The sequence below is a fragment of the Diadema setosum genome, chromosome 19 (assembly GCF_964275005.1).
Source record: "Diadema setosum chromosome 19, eeDiaSeto1, whole genome shotgun sequence".
In the NCBI taxonomy this organism is placed as follows: Eukaryota; Metazoa; Echinodermata; class Echinoidea; order Diadematoida; family Diadematidae; genus Diadema; species Diadema setosum.
In genome coordinates this window covers 31,740,215-31,760,612 of record NC_092703.1, presented here as the reverse complement: position 1 = coordinate 31,760,612, position 20,398 = coordinate 31,740,215, and the positions used below count along the sequence as shown (strand labels likewise).

Genomic DNA, 20,398 nt, shown 5'->3' with positions numbered 1-20,398 from the left:
AAACCAATTTACGAATGTATTGATGTGTCATGAAGTTAATACGATGTATGTGTTTCGATGTGTTTATCTTTGTTAAAGTGGAAATCCAGTCCAGATATAAGTTAGTCTGATAAGAAAGAGTAAAATATTACGAGTTCAACGGTATAAATTTGATCGAAATCGGATGAAAAATAAGGAAATATGACATTTTTAAGTTTCGCTATTTTCGGGGGAAACAGTTCTTGAACAGTCAATATGAATATGCAAATGGCAAAGTGAGCATGTCATTCCCTCACAACTTACCTACATAGTTTGAACATAGAATTTGGAAGTTTCCTGTTTTTCATTCAAACGCAATTATACCCGAGGTTCAAATCCTCATATTATATCTAACTGATCACTATTCTGAAGTTATTCAATCAGGAATAACGTCATGTTTCAGACTTCAATGACAGAAATATTGAATCTTTGTCATTTTTTTTTTTTTTTTTTTTTTGCACACGATCAATGCAAAATCGTGAGGGTATGACATGGTTAGCTCACTTATTTGCATATTCATACCCACTGTACAAGAACTGTTTCGGAGAAATTATCAAAACTTCAAAATTTCATAACTTCTTTTTTATCCGATTTCAGTCAAATTTTTACAGTTGAACTCGTAAAATTTTACTCTCTTTTTTTTTTATCAGACTAACTTATATTTGGACTGGATTTCCTCTTTAAAGACCGATATGACATGGTGATTTTATTCGTTCATCATATAACGAGAGTCCATACACTAAATAAACATGGTAAATATCATTTTCTGTATGTGAAAGATTATCACAAGTATCATTATATCTTTGTGTGATACATATCTATTGATTAGTCTATAGTATGTCTATAATGTCCCTAACGATGGGTTTTCCACTATGTTATCCATTTCGAATTCGAAATGTATTGTGTAGTAACATATAAATTCAGTGTGTGAAAATGTTTCGAATGTACTCCAATTCAAGGCACTAAATGAGTTGACAGGTGATAATGTGTTGCTGTATGGCTTGTTAGACACTAGCAGCTTGTAAAATAGGCGCGAATTCGAACTGTGTTGTGTAGTGACATATGATTTTGTAAAAAATGGTACTGCTTAATAAAGTATAAAATTCAGTGTGTGAAATACAGACATGTGTTATCTTGTACACTGCATAAACATCGGTGTTAGATTTAACACCATGGGTGTTAAATCTAACACCGATCAAGTGTCCATAGAGGACCACATCCACAGGTGTAGAAAGTATGTTGTGATGGTGTTGAAGAGTGTTCACCTGGCACTTCATGGTGTTAATTTGACACTGCAGCTGGCATGGCTGGTGATATTTTTGACACTGCGCTGCTGTTAATTCAACAATGACACCGCATGGTGTTGATTTGATATTGCTGGTGTTAATGTCAATGGTGTAACACCCGCCCAGCTTCAATAGGAGATCACACCAACTGGCGTTACTGTGGCGTAAATGTATTCACACCTTTTTTTCAAAAATCAAGTACTTTATCGGAAATTCTTGATCGTCTTGTTGAAGTTCAAAATCAACAAGAAAAACAGTAATTAAGAAAGTATTAAAAAAACAATTTTATATTCTGAAGTGACACCCGGAGGTGTTGATATAACACCACAAATGAGCACCGAAAATTGAACACCAGCTCGGTGTTTCATATTAGACACCGGACTTTTCGCAGTGTAGTTAATCACAATACGAGTCCTAGTAAGGCCTGTCTTGAGGAAATATGGTTAACGCACGATTAACTATTGTTTCATTCAAATGTCACTTTATGAACCAAAATCTGGCGTGTTTGTGTTCTTTCCCTCCCTCCCTCCCTCCTCTCTCTCCATCTCTCTGTCTTTCTCCCTCTCTCTCTCTTGATCATAATAAAAAGGAGACATCATGACGTAATGACTTAAGGTTTTGTAAAGCAACAGTAATCACGCTGTATGAAATTTGGAGCACAATGAAAGAGCATGCACATCGTACTTAACCACTTTCAGAAGGCAAGGGGAATAATATTGTCTTTGACATACATTGTATACATGTATGTTATGTCATTGTGAAGGGAATTTCTTCTTTTCATAAAAAACACGCCGAAATTTGTGGAATTTTTGTTACATTTTCTTTAAATGGTTGACCTACTCTGACATCACGGATAATTTGTGTAGTCTTCATAATTCTCCAGCGATGAATGCACACTGCTCCAACCTAACTTTATAAACTCATAACATTTGAACGGATTGTCAGATTTTACTCGAACTTCACTGACGTTTCCAACGAAATTCCTGCATTTACCGAACCCACAAACATGCATATTTGTGAGAAATTCCTCATTGATAGCTGAACCACAACAGTTTCCCAAACGTTTGACACCATTACACAAACACACATTTTTCTTTTGTCCAAATCCCAATGTTTAATAAGGTTCTTTTACATATTTACAAGCATGCAGTCCGGCATGTCTTCATGCTGTACAAACTTCACAACGATGTAACGTGTAAAAACATAAACACCAGTAACAGTTTATTTAACAACCATTACAGGGAGCTTTAGATCTGCGACGCAAATCCTCGGACGTGGCTATAGGCAACAAAATCATGTTCTGCACATGCGTGAAACAACTGCTCCCACTGTCCAATTGCTTCCAATCCGGAAGGACGCGCATCATAACCTATTCGTACGTCGCAAATCTAAAGTTCACTAGTAATATACAACGTGATCAACAGAAAAAGACAAAACCCAGCGTTCAGAATACCATGGTCGAAATTCAGTAAGGTTTAGAGTGGATTCAAGTGTTCTGTTTGGACTCAGTTCCGAGTTTCAGGTTGCAAACTTCAAAACAACCGGCTTTAAAATGACATACATGTATTGGCATATTCAACAATGGTATCACTACCATTTTGTGCCTTAAACAAAAGAAAAGAAAGGACTCAGTTGTTATATTCTAATCCAATCTGAGCAACATGCAAGTGCAGTAACATGTAATCAGTACTAATTATTTCTATCCAGACATCCTGACATCGCAATCGGGCAATTAATCAATTGAAAAAAAAAGCGTCGCTTAATCACTTCATTTGCATACGTTCCGTGGCATTTAGTAGGCCTACATCGTGATCTGTTTTAGAAAGCCCTCAGCTTGTTTCCGTAAGAATTTTACATAATGGCTGCTTCTGCGGAAAAAGGTTTTTTAGTGATAGTGTGGGGTATGACGAATATCTATCTTCTTCAAATACACTCTTCTCCTGTGTTATTACAGAAACTTTTGTCAAGACGTTTACTCCACATGCTAACAAAGTTCAATTTTGGTACCCAAATATTGAATGGGTAAGTTGACGTCAAAATCTTGATCTCTTTCTTGCACTGTCTCTATGCATCTTTAAACATATGCACACGAACAAAAAAACACACAAAAACAAAAACAAAAATCTGTTTGGTTTGCAAAGTTCGCAGTTACGTGTACCGGTATGTTGTCATAGCGACTATTTGACCGAGTCTCAACAAGGAGAAGATTATTTCACGTCAGTTAATGTGTGATTATATCTTTTAGAGCTTAACATTTAATTTCAATAGCACTGTCAATACGATGACGCTTGTGATGATGTCACTCATATGAGTAAGAACGACGTAAGGCGAAAGAAGGGCGTAGTTGCTGCAAGGAGTACATTTTGCTTAGAGCTAAACTTGGCATCGAGAAAATGTTGTTATATAGATCGGGAACTTTAAGAAAATAATTACATATTCCAGAAAATATTTAAAACGTGAAGATGAAATAAACACTACTTTTATCATATCATTTGCGCCATATTCGACGATACATTGAAAAAGTAGGAGAACTCTTCAGGCATTTCGGAAAAAAATTCAGTCAAAGAAACAAAAATCGTCCCTCCCAAGGAAAGGAATATACCACGGGAGTTACCGTCATGGTATCGAGGAATCGTAACGTATATAAAATGTAAAATGCAAATGTAGATTAACTTTCGGTATCTTATGAACTTCTGTACCGATGTCACACAACGCTTAGTGTCTGAAAAAACGACACCAACCTGCAGAATGAATGCTCTGCAGATCGACATGAAATATGCAAAGTATCACTCCAGCCTTGAAAACAACAGATGCCTTACATGTGACCTTAAATTCTATTGACCATGTCGTTTGAAGAAACACTGAAACTGAGTTGGATACCTATGGGTACCCTAGGTATTCTCTTATTTTTCCTTTCGTTATTTCTTAAGGTATCTGCTGACTTCCATCGATAAGGAGGATCTTATCTATCAGGTAGATATTACATGGCCACTGTGAACTATATCGATGTTGAAACAGATCGTGGATATCAGCTGTAGTTGGTTGAAACATGGATAATCCGAGGTCATTATGATGTCATAATTGATTTACTCATCAACCATTTCACATCTTTGGAAATACAAGCCAGTCCATATTCAGGAGCAGCACCGATAAAATTGTCTCCTAAGTCACCAGCTCACGGTAGCCTGAAAATGTAACCTCCTTTTTGAGTACGTGAAACTAAAATGCTTCCAGACATTTGCCGTCACGAATGATTCTGTGAGATCTGTATCATGACGTCAGTACTTTTATTTCGAGTGAATTAATAACATAAACAAGAACAAAATCTGGGGAACCTTGCAGAACCTTTAGAGAGGCTGATTACAAGTAATAATTGGCACTAATCAGTATGTTGCACAGTGCTCACAAACAGATAATATTGTGCTGGATTTGATGAGCTGGAGGATATCTGCTGTCTCCAGACTTTGTGAATAATTCTCATTGAAAAATAATGAGGAAGTCCAGAAATAAGCAGGCACGACCATTAACAAAGAACGCCTTTTATTCTAGAGAATAACACAAGGCGGACATCAAGGATATGCGTACTGTCAAAACATATTATTTGGCACATAGCCCTAATTAACAGTTCTGGAAATACTGTATCAAGGTGATCTACTTCCCCAAGTTACAAAATGTATGCAATGGAAATGTCAGCTCCTTCTTCTTGTGTTTCTATTTCACATGTTTGAGTTAGTTTGTTTTTGTGAGTCCACTTCAAAAGAAAAAAGAACCTCACTGTGGCATTGCATATCCTATTCCTGGACTGGTCTCACCCACGCCACGACGTAGGGGGCGACATAGTTAAGGTTGAATCCATACGGTCTCTGCGCCGAGGCGGACGCGGGGACACAAGGGATCAAACATCCATTGGACGGCAAGACGGACTGGTACTGCTGCTGAACGCTGGTCACCGCTCCCGAGCGTCTGGGAAATGCTGACGACGTGGTGGCCGTGACGGACTGGCCGCTCAAGGAGGACGCCACAGCGGCAGTACTATAGGTCGGGGTCGCGTGTGTCGGCCTGGTTTGTGCCACAGTGAGGAGGGGTTCGGAGGGTTTCATGGCGCAGGCCATAGCCGTGCGGTTCAGCGGGGAGGGCAAGGCGTAATATTGGTTAGTATCTACAGTCAGTGGTGTCATGTAGTGGGCGGGCGGAAGGCCGCGCGCTAGTATTCCGCCCTGTAATGTTCTGGCGGCACTTGTCACAGCCGATGGTTGTCTGCTCTCCGAGGCCAAGGCAAGGGAAAGAGTGTTACTCTCCTGCGGGGATGTCTGCGTACTGGTGGTCGCCTCGCATTCCGTCGGACCCTCACCGTCTCTGGAGCGACCCGACCACGAAGCAGCAGCTGTCGAATCATTGTTGATGTCAAGCGTAGCCCTGACCTGCAGCAGGTGCGCAGTGAGACCGACCACAACTTCGTCGTCCGGGGAAAACCCTTCGACGTCAACTAGATACCTAATCGTCTCTTCCATGCAATCCTGAAATCCAGCGAGAATGGCATCGGTAGGTGAGCCGTCTTCAGACGATTCAGGTGGCCTGCTGGTCTGGTCCATGTCGGGAGGCGAGCCTGGAAATAACAAAGCAAAAATGGACGTTGTAATTTATTAACTATTTTGGTTGCAATAGCAACAACCCATGTTATGACTTGTATCAAAGGATGGAGTTCAGTCACGTATTATGATCATACATACGAAGACTTCAACTACGCTCATCTTTCGACATAGGCCTATTCCCGCTTCTCCATGTTACTGAAGATACACACTGTCACCATACAGATAGCAAGGATGCTAGAATAATGGCTTGCTCATTCTTCTCCTTCGTAGCGGGCGAATGATGCCGACCCCTGGTGGTTACCCCAGGCGACTAGCAATAATCGGCAAACGGTATTTTCTGTTGTAGTTGTGAGACTTCACTCAATGAGCTCTGTAGGTCACAATGACACCACTTAGCCTACGCAAAGATCCATTCTAGAAATCATAGACCTACTGTTGTAGGTCTATATTGAAATCAATTCTCTGCGTCACAAGCTGTTTGAATTTCTACCAATAGAGGGCGCGATGTCGCAGAAGCGTCTTCATGCTTGTTGAGAACATCCCTTTAAAGGCTCAATACTCAAAGGCTCAAAATCAGTACAAGGCTAGATATTCAGGCTGATACAATATTTAGTATCTCCTGAAAATGTTCGAGGATTGATTTATCCTCCTACTCTCGTGTAGTTGCTTGAAAGAGTAATAGCATTTGACACAGCAACAACATGATAAATTGAATTTGAACTTCTTGAAGACAAAAAACAAGCACCTTGCGATAATAACAGAGGACGCACATGGGACGCACTGCTTCTTCGGTAATCATCAAGCTAGAGTTCTTGGTTTTTGTTTGTTTGTTTGTTTGTTTGTTTGTTTGTTTTTTGCTTTTTGCTTTTTTTTTTCCAAAAGATGAGTAGTTACACATTGGTTTGTTTAATTTTTCTTCTTCAAAGGCATATGCAATCAAATGCTTGGAGCATCTCCACAGCCTAGGGATTGATTAGAAAGGAAATCAGGGGCTGCTTTTGGCCGGATCTATCGAAACGAACCTACAACCTAACTCCTACATAACCGGCCTATGTCGGCTTGACAATGTGGGGAAATAATCGAGTACATTGGGTCTAAGATGTTCAATATACAAAGAAACCACGTCGTGTATGTCACAATTATTGATTGCTGCTTGCTAGCGCAGGTCCTTCTACTTTCTTTGTTTATCAGGGGTTACTAAGCGACAATCGAGTGGCCGTTCTTGTGGAGCTTTCCCCCCATTATGCATCGTTTACAAGGTTGGTAAGCGCAAGGAGAGAGCGCGTGAAATCAGCCTGGGAAGAAAATGAAAGAGTACCCCGCCGGCAGTGCACAACGGAATCTTGAAGCTGAAGACGGCGCTAAAACTGCCCCTTTGGCCATCCAGAGTTATCGATCATGACTCGTTCTGCCTGTCTGCCGCGCTTGCTCCAGCCTCCTTGTCAAACACACGACGCTCGCCGGAGGAAACGGGAGAGAATAGTGTGTCAATAGAGCGGCAGGAACCCCGGGAACCCTCGCCATCCATCGATGGGCAAAGAGATGATGTTTGCCTATTCAAGATGAGGATTCGTGTCCACAGACTGAGGAGGGAAATACTCCTCGCACACAATTTGTCGAAATGAAGGATTTGCCCCTTTCGATTCCACTAGAGGAATTGGTGAGGGGAAATGGCATATGATGCACTTGTCAACACGTAAAGCAGCAAATAAGGATAAAAATTGATTTCAGGTACTACCCATGAGACATTCGAAAGCCACAAAGACCAAGAACGAAGGTATACAGCACAATGGAGGCGATAAGATTTTAAAAACTTAAAAACATCAGAGAAACATATAACTGGCAGATGACTATAAAATAATTGACGTACATAAAATACATGTAATCTCTTACGCCATTTTTTTTTTTGAGGGGGGGGGGGGGTGGGGCGGGGTGAAATGATTATACGACACATTCAGAGAGTTTCACGTTTGATATCCACGTAGATAATTTCATCTCATATTTATCCTGGTATTTTAAGAGGATTTATCTTTAGTGTAGGGTTTATCAAAAACCTTTCAAAAATATATATCTGTGTTTGTTTGTGTGTGTGTGTGTGTTGTGACGTTTTGATGCACAAACAGATAAGTTTTTAAATGGCTTCGAACATTATGGATTAAATTTGAACTTACCGTACTGACATGACTGACGTTATCAAATTAACAATGATTATGATTTACTTTGCATTCTATTATAGCCGTCATTGGCTTGCTTCAAGGTACCTTTTGGTAGTACAGTCAGTAAAGAGTCTATTTTAATATGCCGTCCTGGACTAGAGACTTTGAACAGTGTGTGCAACGCTATGTGGTTTTCTGTGCATTCCAAATTTAGTGTTATTGCAGGAACTCCTTCCAAAGTGAGACTCTTACCAAATGCATGACGTCGCCCTCTACGTTGAGAGCCGGGCCCACCTCCAGGTTCGTCTTGTGCTGACCTGAAGAAAGCCACTGTTGTCTCCAAGAGACTCGCCTCATCAACACCGACAGTCTTGATTGGGGTTGAAAGAAAAGAAATATCTTTGGTAAATCTCGTGAAAGAGGATCCTACGACATTCTTGCACTCAGGATTTTATCGGCCTGCTTTATCAAATATGTAAACAACATGTTTCACAATCCACACAACAGAATTAAGGAATGAGTATCGAGAAGTACATTTACTATAATTTCAAATGCAGAAAGGGCTGATAACGAGTCTTTCACTATTTACGACTCTTCTTGCTCTCCCGTCCCTCCATCTCGTTATTCTCTCTTTTTCTGCTTTTTCTTCACCATCCCCCCCCCCGCATCGTCTCATCCAACCACGTCCTCATCATTGCATCCATTATTCTCATCGTCACCCTCTTCATCGTCATTATCTTTATTACTATCATCATTTTCAGTGTAGTCGTGTAGTCGTGACTGTGGCAAAGCGGATAAGACTTCCGACTTCTCATCGGAGGACCACAGTTTGATTCCAGCCCAGTGCTACTCGAGATGTTTTTAGCCACCACGTCCCTCTCGACCCAGGTGTATAAATGGGTACCTAGCAACGATAGGGTAATGATAATGGCGGGCCCTCTGGTAGAGCAGTGACAACACTGAAGAGGCTACCCTGGATGAAGAAGACTTTATTTATTATCATTATTTGCCTATTATTATTATTATTATCAATTATTATTATTATTGTTATTATTATTATTATCATTATTATTATTATTATTATTATTATTATTATTATTATTATTATTATTATTATTATTATTATTGTTGTTGTTGTTGTTGTTGCTGCTGCTGCTGCTGCTGCCGTTGTTGTTATTATCATTATCATCATCATCATATTGTTTTACCCTTGTATGGAATGAAGGGCTTGGAAGGAAGGGCTTATTGAGACCACTTTTGCGATAGGCGATTGCAAATATCAATCTTCCGCAAAAAATCGTGCCTTCTAGCCCTAGCCCCCCCCCCCCCCCTCGCCTCCGCGCACTAATTTAATCTTGACTAACCAATTTATTCCACGTCGTAATGTGAACGTATAGCCTACCAATTAACAGCAAAGTACATGGTTTCATCGTGCCTGTCTTCTCGTAAAAGCCCAATTCCTGTTATATGATTTATTACTCGCTGTATGATACTTCACTCTATAGTAATTAATAGACACCTTACATGAAATACAGCGCCACAAAGCAGAAACTCTGGAGTCTGGAAACTTTGAAAATCCTACATGATAACACATCGTTATGCTTTCTTTATTCGAATCCGAGCCTACGGGGGAAAAGTGCATTGTCATGAAACTCGCCATAATACTGATCGATTTCTGTTATTCGTTAATGAATGGAAAGATGGAAGAAATGGTGGGGAGATGAATAAACCTTGTAATGATAACAGTGGTACACGCGGGTGGGTTTCGAACTGTATTCAACCAAACGTTCCATCATTGTGGCAACGCCCGCTGCACTCGATCTGAAGAATAGCGTGAGCAAATCGCCCGTACCGTGAATACGGCACCTTTCATTTCATCGCTTCACAAGTTAAGGCCGTTTCTCCTCTCTTGATGAAAAAAGCTATACCTCCTCTCGACACGCAGAGAGCACAAATTCACGTCTCTTTGTCCAGAATTCCATCGAGTGTAATCAAGGGGCTTTTGTATAGTATGCGAGGTTCATGGTTACGCGAGAGTGGCGCTGTCGAGGCTTCTACCCATTGCTCACACTGAGTCATACATTTTGCACGCGAGTAATGGTGAACACGATACGAGACGCGCAGCGTTGACCACTTCACATTAAAAATCTTAATTGGGATTCGGTGTCTGATGGGCAGACATTACTTTGTGAAAAATCATGACATTTTGTCCATCTTTATCATGCTTCAAGACGAAATCCTGTAATAATCTTAATCACTATGTTATCTCGACAATTAATGTTTGCGATTTTCAAGCAAATCAGATTTACTACTGCTACAATACCAAAGGGATCGTTTCCAATAATCCTCCTCATGTGCTTTTTATGATTCCACCATTCAAGACGTATGCCATGACAATTGCATTTGGACTTTTGTAAATGTTACTTATTATGCCTCGATATAGAAATAAATGAATGAATGATATGCCGATTGTGGGAAAGATATCAATTCTTCACGTTCCTTTCTTTCGCCACTAATAAGCCAGTTCGGAGTTAGCTCATGGGCGCATTGGTCCGAATGACCTTTCTCTTTTCACAGTCGGTTATAGGGGCACTTCACTCGTTTTCAGAGCGACATTACGCATAAGCTTTACGTTCATTTTATGGGATTCATCAATCCTGTTCAAACAAAGAATAGAGTTACGTAGACCAGATGAGCAGAATGATCCGTCAATTTACACTTGGGAAAGCTTCCATTTCATTATTTTGCATTGAATGTACTATTGACACTCTTTTTCTATTGATATTGCCAAATACCACTTTTGCTGTCAGGTGGATGTGCTGGCAAGCAGCATTTATAAGTATTATTTTCATGAATAATCATTACAAATTTAAAAACCAACACGCCTGTTGGTCCGAATGACCTTGTTACTCATGTGCAAAGTGAAACTACGAACTGGCTTATTCTGTTGGCAAGATTAATTTTGCGTAAATTTAGCTACTGCTGCTCGTCGCATAGACCTCAGAAGAATCTCGTGAAAGCTCTGAGGAATAGCGAGAACTATCTTAGTGAAGTATGAGATTCTAGTTTAAGAATCAGAATACAGCAATTGATAGGTCTATCAGAAGGTATAAGTTATTTCGATCAATGTTATCAGGTGACACAAGTTGCGATGGAGTCGTAGGTGGAGCTATTTAAACCGTGCATGCCACTTCCTTCTGTGGAACGTCACGTACACCTACGCCTCTGTGCAGGCGAGATTTTTACGACTTGCTGCCTTGATATAAGACCAAATAAAACGTGACTTCCCTTGGAAACGATAGACGGACGGAGCCTTCTATATGATTTGTACTCATTCTTAGCAATCGTTCGTTCATTATGCGGCGAAGTCTGCACGGCAATGTTGTATATAAGCCCTATGAGCGAAATAACGTGTTTAATGCAAGTATTATGACATTTTCCCCTTTCACATGAGATGGTTAATTTTGTAGATAATTACCTAATTGTTTATTGTCATATTGTTCTATTGATGAGATCACTCAGTAAATGTACGATTATGATTACTCACTCCCCCCTCAAAATCCCTCTCAAGCATCCATATTGTGGTATTCAGATTATGTTTCCATCTTTGGGGAATTTCTACTTTTAGCTGAAATTTCAACCCACTCAGATCAGCGTGTGGCCTACGTCTTTCCACCTCCCTCAATTCTATTCGCTGTGCAAGACAGATTGATTAGAGTGCATTCATGACGGAAATTAAGCGCATTCAGAAACGAGATGTGAATGGCGCACAAAGTGCCCGAAGCATGTCGTGTAGACGTGCTTGTCTGAATTTTGTGTAATAAATGATTTAATGGAAACGTAGCGATGGTTTCAGCTTAAAGACATTATCTACCATCTGCTATGAAACAAAAACCCAGCTCTAGACAAAGTGATTCAAAATAGTTCTAAAATGTGAGTTAGGGATAGAAACAACCAATATAAAAATTTGAATCAGTATAATCAATGTTAAATATTGTTAAATATACAAAATGTGAACAACAGTTATAATAAAAATGTTTCTAAACTAAACCGTCTTCAGTTACGGTTCATTAAAAAAAAAAATGTCATATCTCCTTATATTTTAGGCTTTATTGCGATTTTTGTTTAAATGGTAGGATGTTTTGTGATACAACTGAGTCACAGATATGCATCAAATGTGATATCTCGAACAATTATTAAAGCATTGCTCCCAATGGTAAACAGTACCTTTAACAGAGACAGCCTAAACAGAGATTACCAATGCTGGCAACATTATCAAACATGGCTTTTTATTTCTCCCTTCGTCTCTATACATCTGTACATGTTCTCAGCGCTGTAGACTTTTAGTGATAAACACAAAGCGTTTGCTTGAGCGAGATGATCATAAACTGGGGCACTGCACTAATTGTTCTGCCATGCTATACATCTGTGGTATACGTGTAAATACGGGGCCCATGGAGCAAAATTATAAAAAGAAATATATTTGATATAAAACGAGCAATAGTGAGATACTTCATCATACAGTAGTGGGTGGTTGAGAGGCAATGCATCGGGTTTTTTTTTTGTTGTTTTTTGTTTTGTTTTTTGCTTGTTTTAAGAAGAAGAACGGGTCAAAACAGGTTAAAATCAAACTTCTCCTGCAGGCATCAAATGCAATGAACGTTTTATCGAGAGAAAAAATAGTGTGTTTCTTGAGACCAACATTATCTCTATATGGATCTTTTTATGTACTTCATTTTATCTATTCAATTCATTCATTCATGTGTCATGATAAAGAAAGTCATGAGCGGGAAACAAATTAGTAACTGCTGGTAAATTATAACAGAAAATGTCTATAGATATTAAAATATAAAAGAAAAGACGACAAGAGGAAGGGGTACAGAACAGCAGAAAAAAAAATGAAAATACTTTCAGCGAGCAACGTTCAAACTACATGTATATGCACACACTATCTTAAAGGCTAAAGGGGAAGGTGTCAAGGTGATTATTCACTATTACTGCTGCCTTTAATATACCACTGGCACTACTACTCTCATTGCTACTATTCTGCTGCTGCTGTTGCTACTATACTACTACTACTACTACTACTACTACTACTATACTACTACTACTACTACTACTACTACTACTACTACTACTACTACTACTATACTACTACTACTACTACTACTACTACTACTACTACTACTACTACTACTACTACTACTACTACTACTATACTACTACTACTACTACTACTACTACTACTATTTACTGTACCACTACTATGCAGCTACAACAACCCCATGAGTACTATACCACGACTCCTACTATTTCTATTACTGCATATACCGCTGCTGCAATGAAAACACATTCTTCCCACTGTTATACCGCTGTCTTATTTACTTCGGTAACAAATGCGGACCATCTTTTGAATTTGGTTGAGCAAGACCACATCGAGCATTAACACGCCGATCATGCGACTGCACCGTGGTGCAAGTACACACGTGCACATAATAACAGAGAACAAAAATGTACAAATGGACAACTGAAAAAAAAAAGGAGAAAACGAACGAGAGTACAATCGATATCATGGACAAATATTAGAGCGGAGCCTACTCCTATAGATGTTGTGTGTCCCTCCCTTTGATACACAATGCACTTCTGCCTCTAGACCCAATCGTGCGTAAATGACAAAAAACAAGCAGAAGATGACATCGAACGTGCCCAGAACAAAAGAAGAGATACCCAATTTTCAACGCTACCGTAACACCTCAATGCGTTTCCCGCCATACTTTTTTCCCCTCCTGCGTCGGACAGTTTTGCCGTTGTCGTCTTTTTCACGATTTTTTTTTTCTTTTAACCGCTTCATTTCTCCTCTCGAAGCGAAGTGAGGTGTGATTACTGTAAGTGGTTGTCGAGCCGAGAATTGAAAGGAACAAATCGGCAGAAACGAGGAGAAAATGAAATTTGACCTATAGTAGCATTTCTCTTCAGATTTTTACAGTCTTACTTGTTCTCCTTAAATGCCTGCAACTATGTGCACCAAGAAATTAGGTTGATTATTTCGATTTTGAGTTAAAGGTATATAGCCTCAATTTCATGTTGACTTTGACAAAAAACGATATCAAGCATAAAAGGTATATTTAAATATTCAGTTAGAAAATCATACTTAAGTGAGTAATCATCGAGTGTTTAAAATTACGTCCTTTCGCGAAACAGTGACATCTATGCTATGCACATTTCATGCACCATCAACAGCGCGAATGCAAAGCAAGATAATAACTATTAAATTATGCTCGTGAATGTAAATCACTTTCTATCTAGTAGTAGAAAATAGCGAACACAGCATCATTTTTTATATCTGCACAAAATGTGTGCTCATATCACTTGAATGTATTACAGTGTATGTGCTTGTATTTCAGAATGATTTTACCTTATTAAACCTTCGATCAAGTTGATTGGAATGAACCAACAGAAAGAGGAATTACACTAGAGAAGTGAGTTGAAAGTAATACGTACATCAGCTTCAAAGCAAATTTCCAGTCTCGCTAGAAAGAAAGCGCATGCATATACGAGGTACAGCTGGATAGAGTAATTTTTCCTGCACTCGTTAAACGCGTTACTGTGGCGATTGGAGATGATTCACACGAAGCGTTCTTTAAAGGCACTATAGATATACCGCCCATGGAGACGTCATGCTCCCTTTCTGTCGCTTGTATTCCAATTTTGTCTTGTTACGTGCTGTGTCATTTGCCGACATCTTTCACACCCCAATCACCTTCTCGAAGTTTGCGGACCTAACCAGGATGCTTGATCAATGCTGAGTATGAACTGTCATTTTGACTGACTTCTCTCCTTCGCTCTCTTTCTTTCCATCCTTCGGTCTTTCTACCTTCCTTTATTTTGCTTCAGTTTTGTACCTTTATAACCATGGGGGCCGTTTCGTGAAGTCACCGCATAAAGGTTTTTACATAAATCTCGCTCGTATGTAGCTATGTGATACTTTCACATCCATTTCCTGCAGTCTCTCATAAGTGTGTCCTATGAGCGAAAAGTCTTTCATAACTTTCATAAAACAGACCCCTGGTCACCAACTTACCTCTCATTCTGTTTTTATCACTGAAAGTATTTTGTTGTACTTCAACATTGCCTTTTACCCGCTCCTAATATTCATGTCCCGTGCAGGAGGTTAACCACAATAACGACCGCCCGTCACTTTTAGGGATATCTGAGTATTTTATGTGCCATACTGCCTTCATCTTGAACTTAAACTACCATCAAAACTTGGGCCGTGGAATATTGCGATGTTTTCTAATGACACTCTTGATTTTATTATATATTAATTGCCCTATTACCAAAGTAATTATCGACATACATCATGCTTATCCATAGCGAAACATTTCTTTATCTATCATAGCACCCTCTGTTGGCGATATATTGTTCTAATAATCGATTTCAAGGCCTATACACATCAGCAAATTACAGCAGAGATATACAATGCGTTTTGCCATAATGATACATAGTTGTATAACCAATGATGACTGATATAACCAATAATTCATCAGCTTAGAAAAAAAAAAACACTGCGGTCTTAAAGAGTATTTACTTCTATGCATGTCAAATAATGAAAAGCTAAATTTGGTTAACACATGACAACTCTCCCGAGTTGGTCAGTGCGGTATATGTTAACATTGCTTCGATGCGATCAAAAACTTCTAAGGTGTTATATAGAAAACGCGAATAAATTCAAGGGGTGTTTAAATCTTTCTTTGTTAATCACTCTGTAAATCTGATATTTCGCCCCACAGTTGAAAACTGTTGATAAATGGAGGACGAGCCAAAATGGCTGCTGCCTTTAAGGAAAAACTTGCGCGAAGATAAAACGTAAAGGATAATAATAATAGCTTTCACTTTCTTTCGTTCTTCCTTATTCCTGGCGCGGGACGTCACTTAACTCCACCGAAACGCCAAAATTAATTAACAGAATGGCATCGAGCGAATGACGCGCTAATGCAATTAGGAGGACTACACTATCAAGGGATTTGACAATTTCTGTTGTTTCTTCGATCATCACGAGGGGCTGAAAATGATCTCCGTGGAATAAGTATCTTCATACTAACAGAATCGAGAGTTCTACTTTTGAACCCCACTGCCAAAGACGTGCTCTCCCGTTCGTCAGTTTGACAGGGGAAACAAAGGAGTTTTATGGAGGAATTTCAGCACGGAGAGTGCAGCAGCTTGTTTCGTACACCCTCCCAGCAATATAACCGATTATCAGCCTGTCAGTCTCATCGGTTTTATCTGTGAATGCCATGGTGTCATAATATTGTTACAATCGATTGATCTGATACAGATCACACAATTAACAATCCCACGATACATACGCTGATGCTAAGTACATTGTGGGCGTACTTACTCTTCGTCAGTTTCGTATTCTTTTGTCCTGATGTCTGACATAATTTCGATCTTTTTAAAAACAGAATAATAAGGCATTAGATCATACCTTCAAGCAGGATACTCCAACACAGGGTGGGGCTCTTGTCTTCCTTTTTGTTTCAACCAAAGTGACTAACCACTCTGCTGAAACAATGTGATGACTGATAATTTTGAACTAAGGCAAAAAACACGTATGATAACAAGACTTCCAACTTACTATACCACGATACAGTTGTACATTATTTGGCAGGGAAGATAATATTTGAGCATGGTCTTTTCTCTCTCTTCAATACATTTACAAAATTCTAGTCAGTAACACCTGTTCTGAATCTAAATGTAGGTCCTGTCAATTGAAATTTACTGTTTTATCTTTAGAACATGCAGGACAACTACTATCATTATTATGTGCCCTATCTGAAACATGTTTACTGTGATCAGCGTTGCCCTTACCATTATTTTGAATGATACCACTCGTAATCCCTTCTCGTTCCGATATTGATTTCAAATTTGACACACACACACACACACACATACATACATACACACAAAGCGTTCTCTGGTTTATTTACAGGAAGATGATCCTTGTGGATCTCTTTAACATCTTCACGTGCAAAATGCTCTCCACGTCCAATAAAATGTGATGGCAGCAGAGCTCAGTGATTCAATCTCAACTTAGTTCTCATTTCCGCTGTGTATCATAGCAATCGATTTCTCTTTCGTTTATAACGTGTCAATTCCTTTCCTCGAGTGTAGTACGTCCGCAGTGCTCGGGTAAATTTATTTCCTTGATGACTCCAACATGCGATCATTTTGCCGAAACGGAAGTTTTCAACGGCCAAGCGAAGTGTACGTACCTAAACTATGCATAACATTTGCTTTTTAAATTGAAATTTCATGTAGAAAAGTGCAAGACATCTTTTGACGTTTAATTGCGCGTTGCTAATCTTACTAGCATGAAGCTGCACAGAAAGCCTTCCGTAGAACGGACGTGCATGCTGCCTTTCTACTAACCTTTGTCGAAGACCGTCCCGCTCTAGTAGGCCCTAATATTACAAGGGGAGTAAGCAGAGGGTCGTTACGCGAGACTAGTCAAGCCACCATTGAGAAGCAACATCCAGCTAGGGGTCTCTAAATATCTGTCCAAATTTCTTCAATTCACGCCATAGAAATACCAAATTCTTCTACTATGTAGAGTTTGGTAGCAAATATCCACAACCAACCAGGACAGTGCCCTCCGAAGACGTCCATGCATACATCTATATATCGTAACGAAGGCCCGATGGCCGAATCAAGCAAATCTCATTTAGTCGAAGTGACAAAGTGAGTAAGAAATTTAACTTTCTACACGGGCAAGGCTTTCTCCAGGTAAAGAATAATAATCACAAATCGCAGATCTCTAAATGACCTCGTGCTGACACGATCCGCTATGGCTTTTGACTGCGCCATTTACACCAAAAGCTAGCCTGACTTCCAGACCATCTTATAGTACTATTTTGCTTCCCAGAATATTAGCGCCCTCTAACGATGAAAGAAGTAGCAGGTTAAGACTTCGTCCCCGCGGAGGGGGCACTTTTTTGTGTGTGTGGAATGGGCTACAGTTGGCAAAGGTCTGGATAGATATAGATAAAATCTAAAACGACAGGTAACCAGAAGAGCATCAAAGAATATCCCACAAGAATTTTTCAAAGGATATGCCCTAGAGTAATGAGGACGGTCGATGCTCCTCACTTTCCCTTCGTATTCTGTTGCGTTTGGCAAAAAGGTAGCTAGCTTACGTAGGCCTACAAGACTAAGAGCTGGCATTATTTACCAAACAACACACAGATTCGCACGCACGCGATAGAGTATTGCACGAAAATGACATAAAGAGTCCATTATACAGAAGACGCAATCAACGTAAAAGGGAAAATACAGAAAGAAAAGTAAAAGACATATGCGATATGGCCTCGGCCTAGCCAATGCCGAGATCACCTCAAGACGACTGGTCCAATTTGGGCCGCGGCTTGGCCTCGCACTGTATACAGCAAGTTTGGACCGTGGCTGCGACGCGGCTCGGCCGCAGCACGAGCTTTGGTGTAAAGACTCAAAACAGGGTCCAGCTCTCCAATCACTGTTATAAAGTGATTGCGACTGCATGGGAGCTTCTCTACTGGCTCGCTACGCCACACAACTATAGACACAATCCCATCTAACAAAGCGGGTATAGTTTGTGCAAGTTTGGGCTCTCGATCTCCGTTGTCCACTAAACGTATCGTTGTAAACGGTGCTACACTTCAAGATCGTTACTGCAATAAATTTTGCTTTGTCCATAGAATACATTTTCTTTGAGACCCCTTCCCCTTCTGCTTGCCTCACTTCAGCGGGAGGGTCTTTTACGAAGGCTACGAGCTGCCAGACTTGCATGACGACAGTTCGTTTTATACATAATAGACGAGAGGAAAATAACATTACATTCTGAGATTATACAATCAATTTGTGAAGTCGATCGGTCCCGTCTTAGGTTAAAACGGAAAATCGATGAAGTCGTGTAGCATGGGAGGGAGCGAACACGATGGGATATTAAAGGCACCGTTTCTTTTGTGATCACACACTCCTGAACCGAGCCGGGAATCGATTGACAAGACCCCGGATATCGATCAGACGAAACAGGCAGGGATTTGTGCCACAATCGATTACTGGATGGCAGTTTGGAAACACGGAGCTTTCAGTTTTGACAACATGTAGCACTAAGAAGGATAAAACGTCAAACTATGTGTAAACACGACTTTTCGCTCATTCTTCCTCCCCAACACAAACAGCCCCACATTACATTACCTCATAGCCATTACGACACATCAATGACTTTGAAAAGCCGGAAAGCTCACTTTCACTTCAAAAAGTCTCACGTTTGCGATTATCCTTCCCATTTTTTTCCCTCAAACTTTTTTCTTCTTTTAGTTGACACCACATTGTCGTACCATAATCATATAAATGTACGAAGACGACTAGTTTCTGGACAATAATTATTTTGTGATGAAGACACAATTACGACAATGGACAATTAAACGTAGGGAGGAGTAGCTTGTTGCTGCTACTTGATATGTCTTGGTGTTAAGTAGATAGTGTCTCAACTTCACTGACATGTCTGTTGGCTTTTGACGTTTGACTATCCCGCTAGACCTTGTTACTCCACGGAACATGAAGGTTCCTTCACGACCGATATTGTTGAGAAAGTTTCCCAATTCAACGCTGAATACTACAATGTATTTCAGTGTTATTTGTATAAATATCACATTATCTGCGTTATTAAAATCATATTTTTCTTAGATCCAAAACTTGAAAGCGAAATTATATAAGTTAAAAATGAAGCTTATTTCCCATTTGCGCTGATAGGTGGTTGTAGGCTTTTGTCTCATCTATTCTGCATTGGTTGAAGGGACGAAGAGGCTAGCTCTGATGGATATCGCAATAACTTTCAGCTTCTGCTGTGTAGCGAAACGTAATTTATGCATTTTGCTAGCCTCATAATTTCGCTTTGAATCAGCTCTACACGAACTTGCTTTCATGTTTTCTTATGTGACAGTGCAGTAAAAGCGATGCTTTTAATTGATTACTTCTACAAGCTTTTTCATTTGACCTATTGTGAACTTAAAAGCTAATTATCTCGAGGACTGAGATTAAAAATTTACTGTATTTCCTTATCAACACCAACACTGCACTATCGGTTTGTGTCCTACGTCATTAGTGTGCTTGCATCTTACGCAGTTACCAGTATAGTGCAATATGAAGTGCGTAAGTAAGATAAGTGTATGCGTGTCTTCGTTGTGCTTCCTTTCCTCAACTAAAGGGTAAATACGGCTATGTCCAATATTTACGCAAGTTAAAGGGACGGGTTTGTCTCGCTAACAGATGACGCAGATTTCTCTTACACCCACTCTCAAATAGCGTG

The 20,398-nt window shown here is 39.7% G+C and overlaps 1 protein-coding gene across 2 annotated transcripts in view; it reads right to left on the bottom strand.

Annotated features, from left to right (window-relative positions):
* Positions 1–2,408: 2,408 nt before the first annotated feature.
* The window catches only part of LOC140242544 (uncharacterized), a 43,088-nt gene continuing 25,098 nt past the window's right edge, over positions 2,409–20,398 (bottom strand). For both annotated transcript variants that reach the window (XM_072322284.1, XM_072322285.1), the window contains 2 exons: positions 8,305–8,422; positions 2,409–5,910 (listed from right to left, as the gene is read on the bottom strand). In XM_072322284.1, coding sequence (XP_072178385.1) covers positions 5,096–5,910; positions 8,305–8,422 — 933 coding nt within the window. In that variant the 3' untranslated portion in view covers positions 2,409–5,095. The remainder of the gene's footprint in view (positions 5,911–8,304; positions 8,423–20,398) is intronic.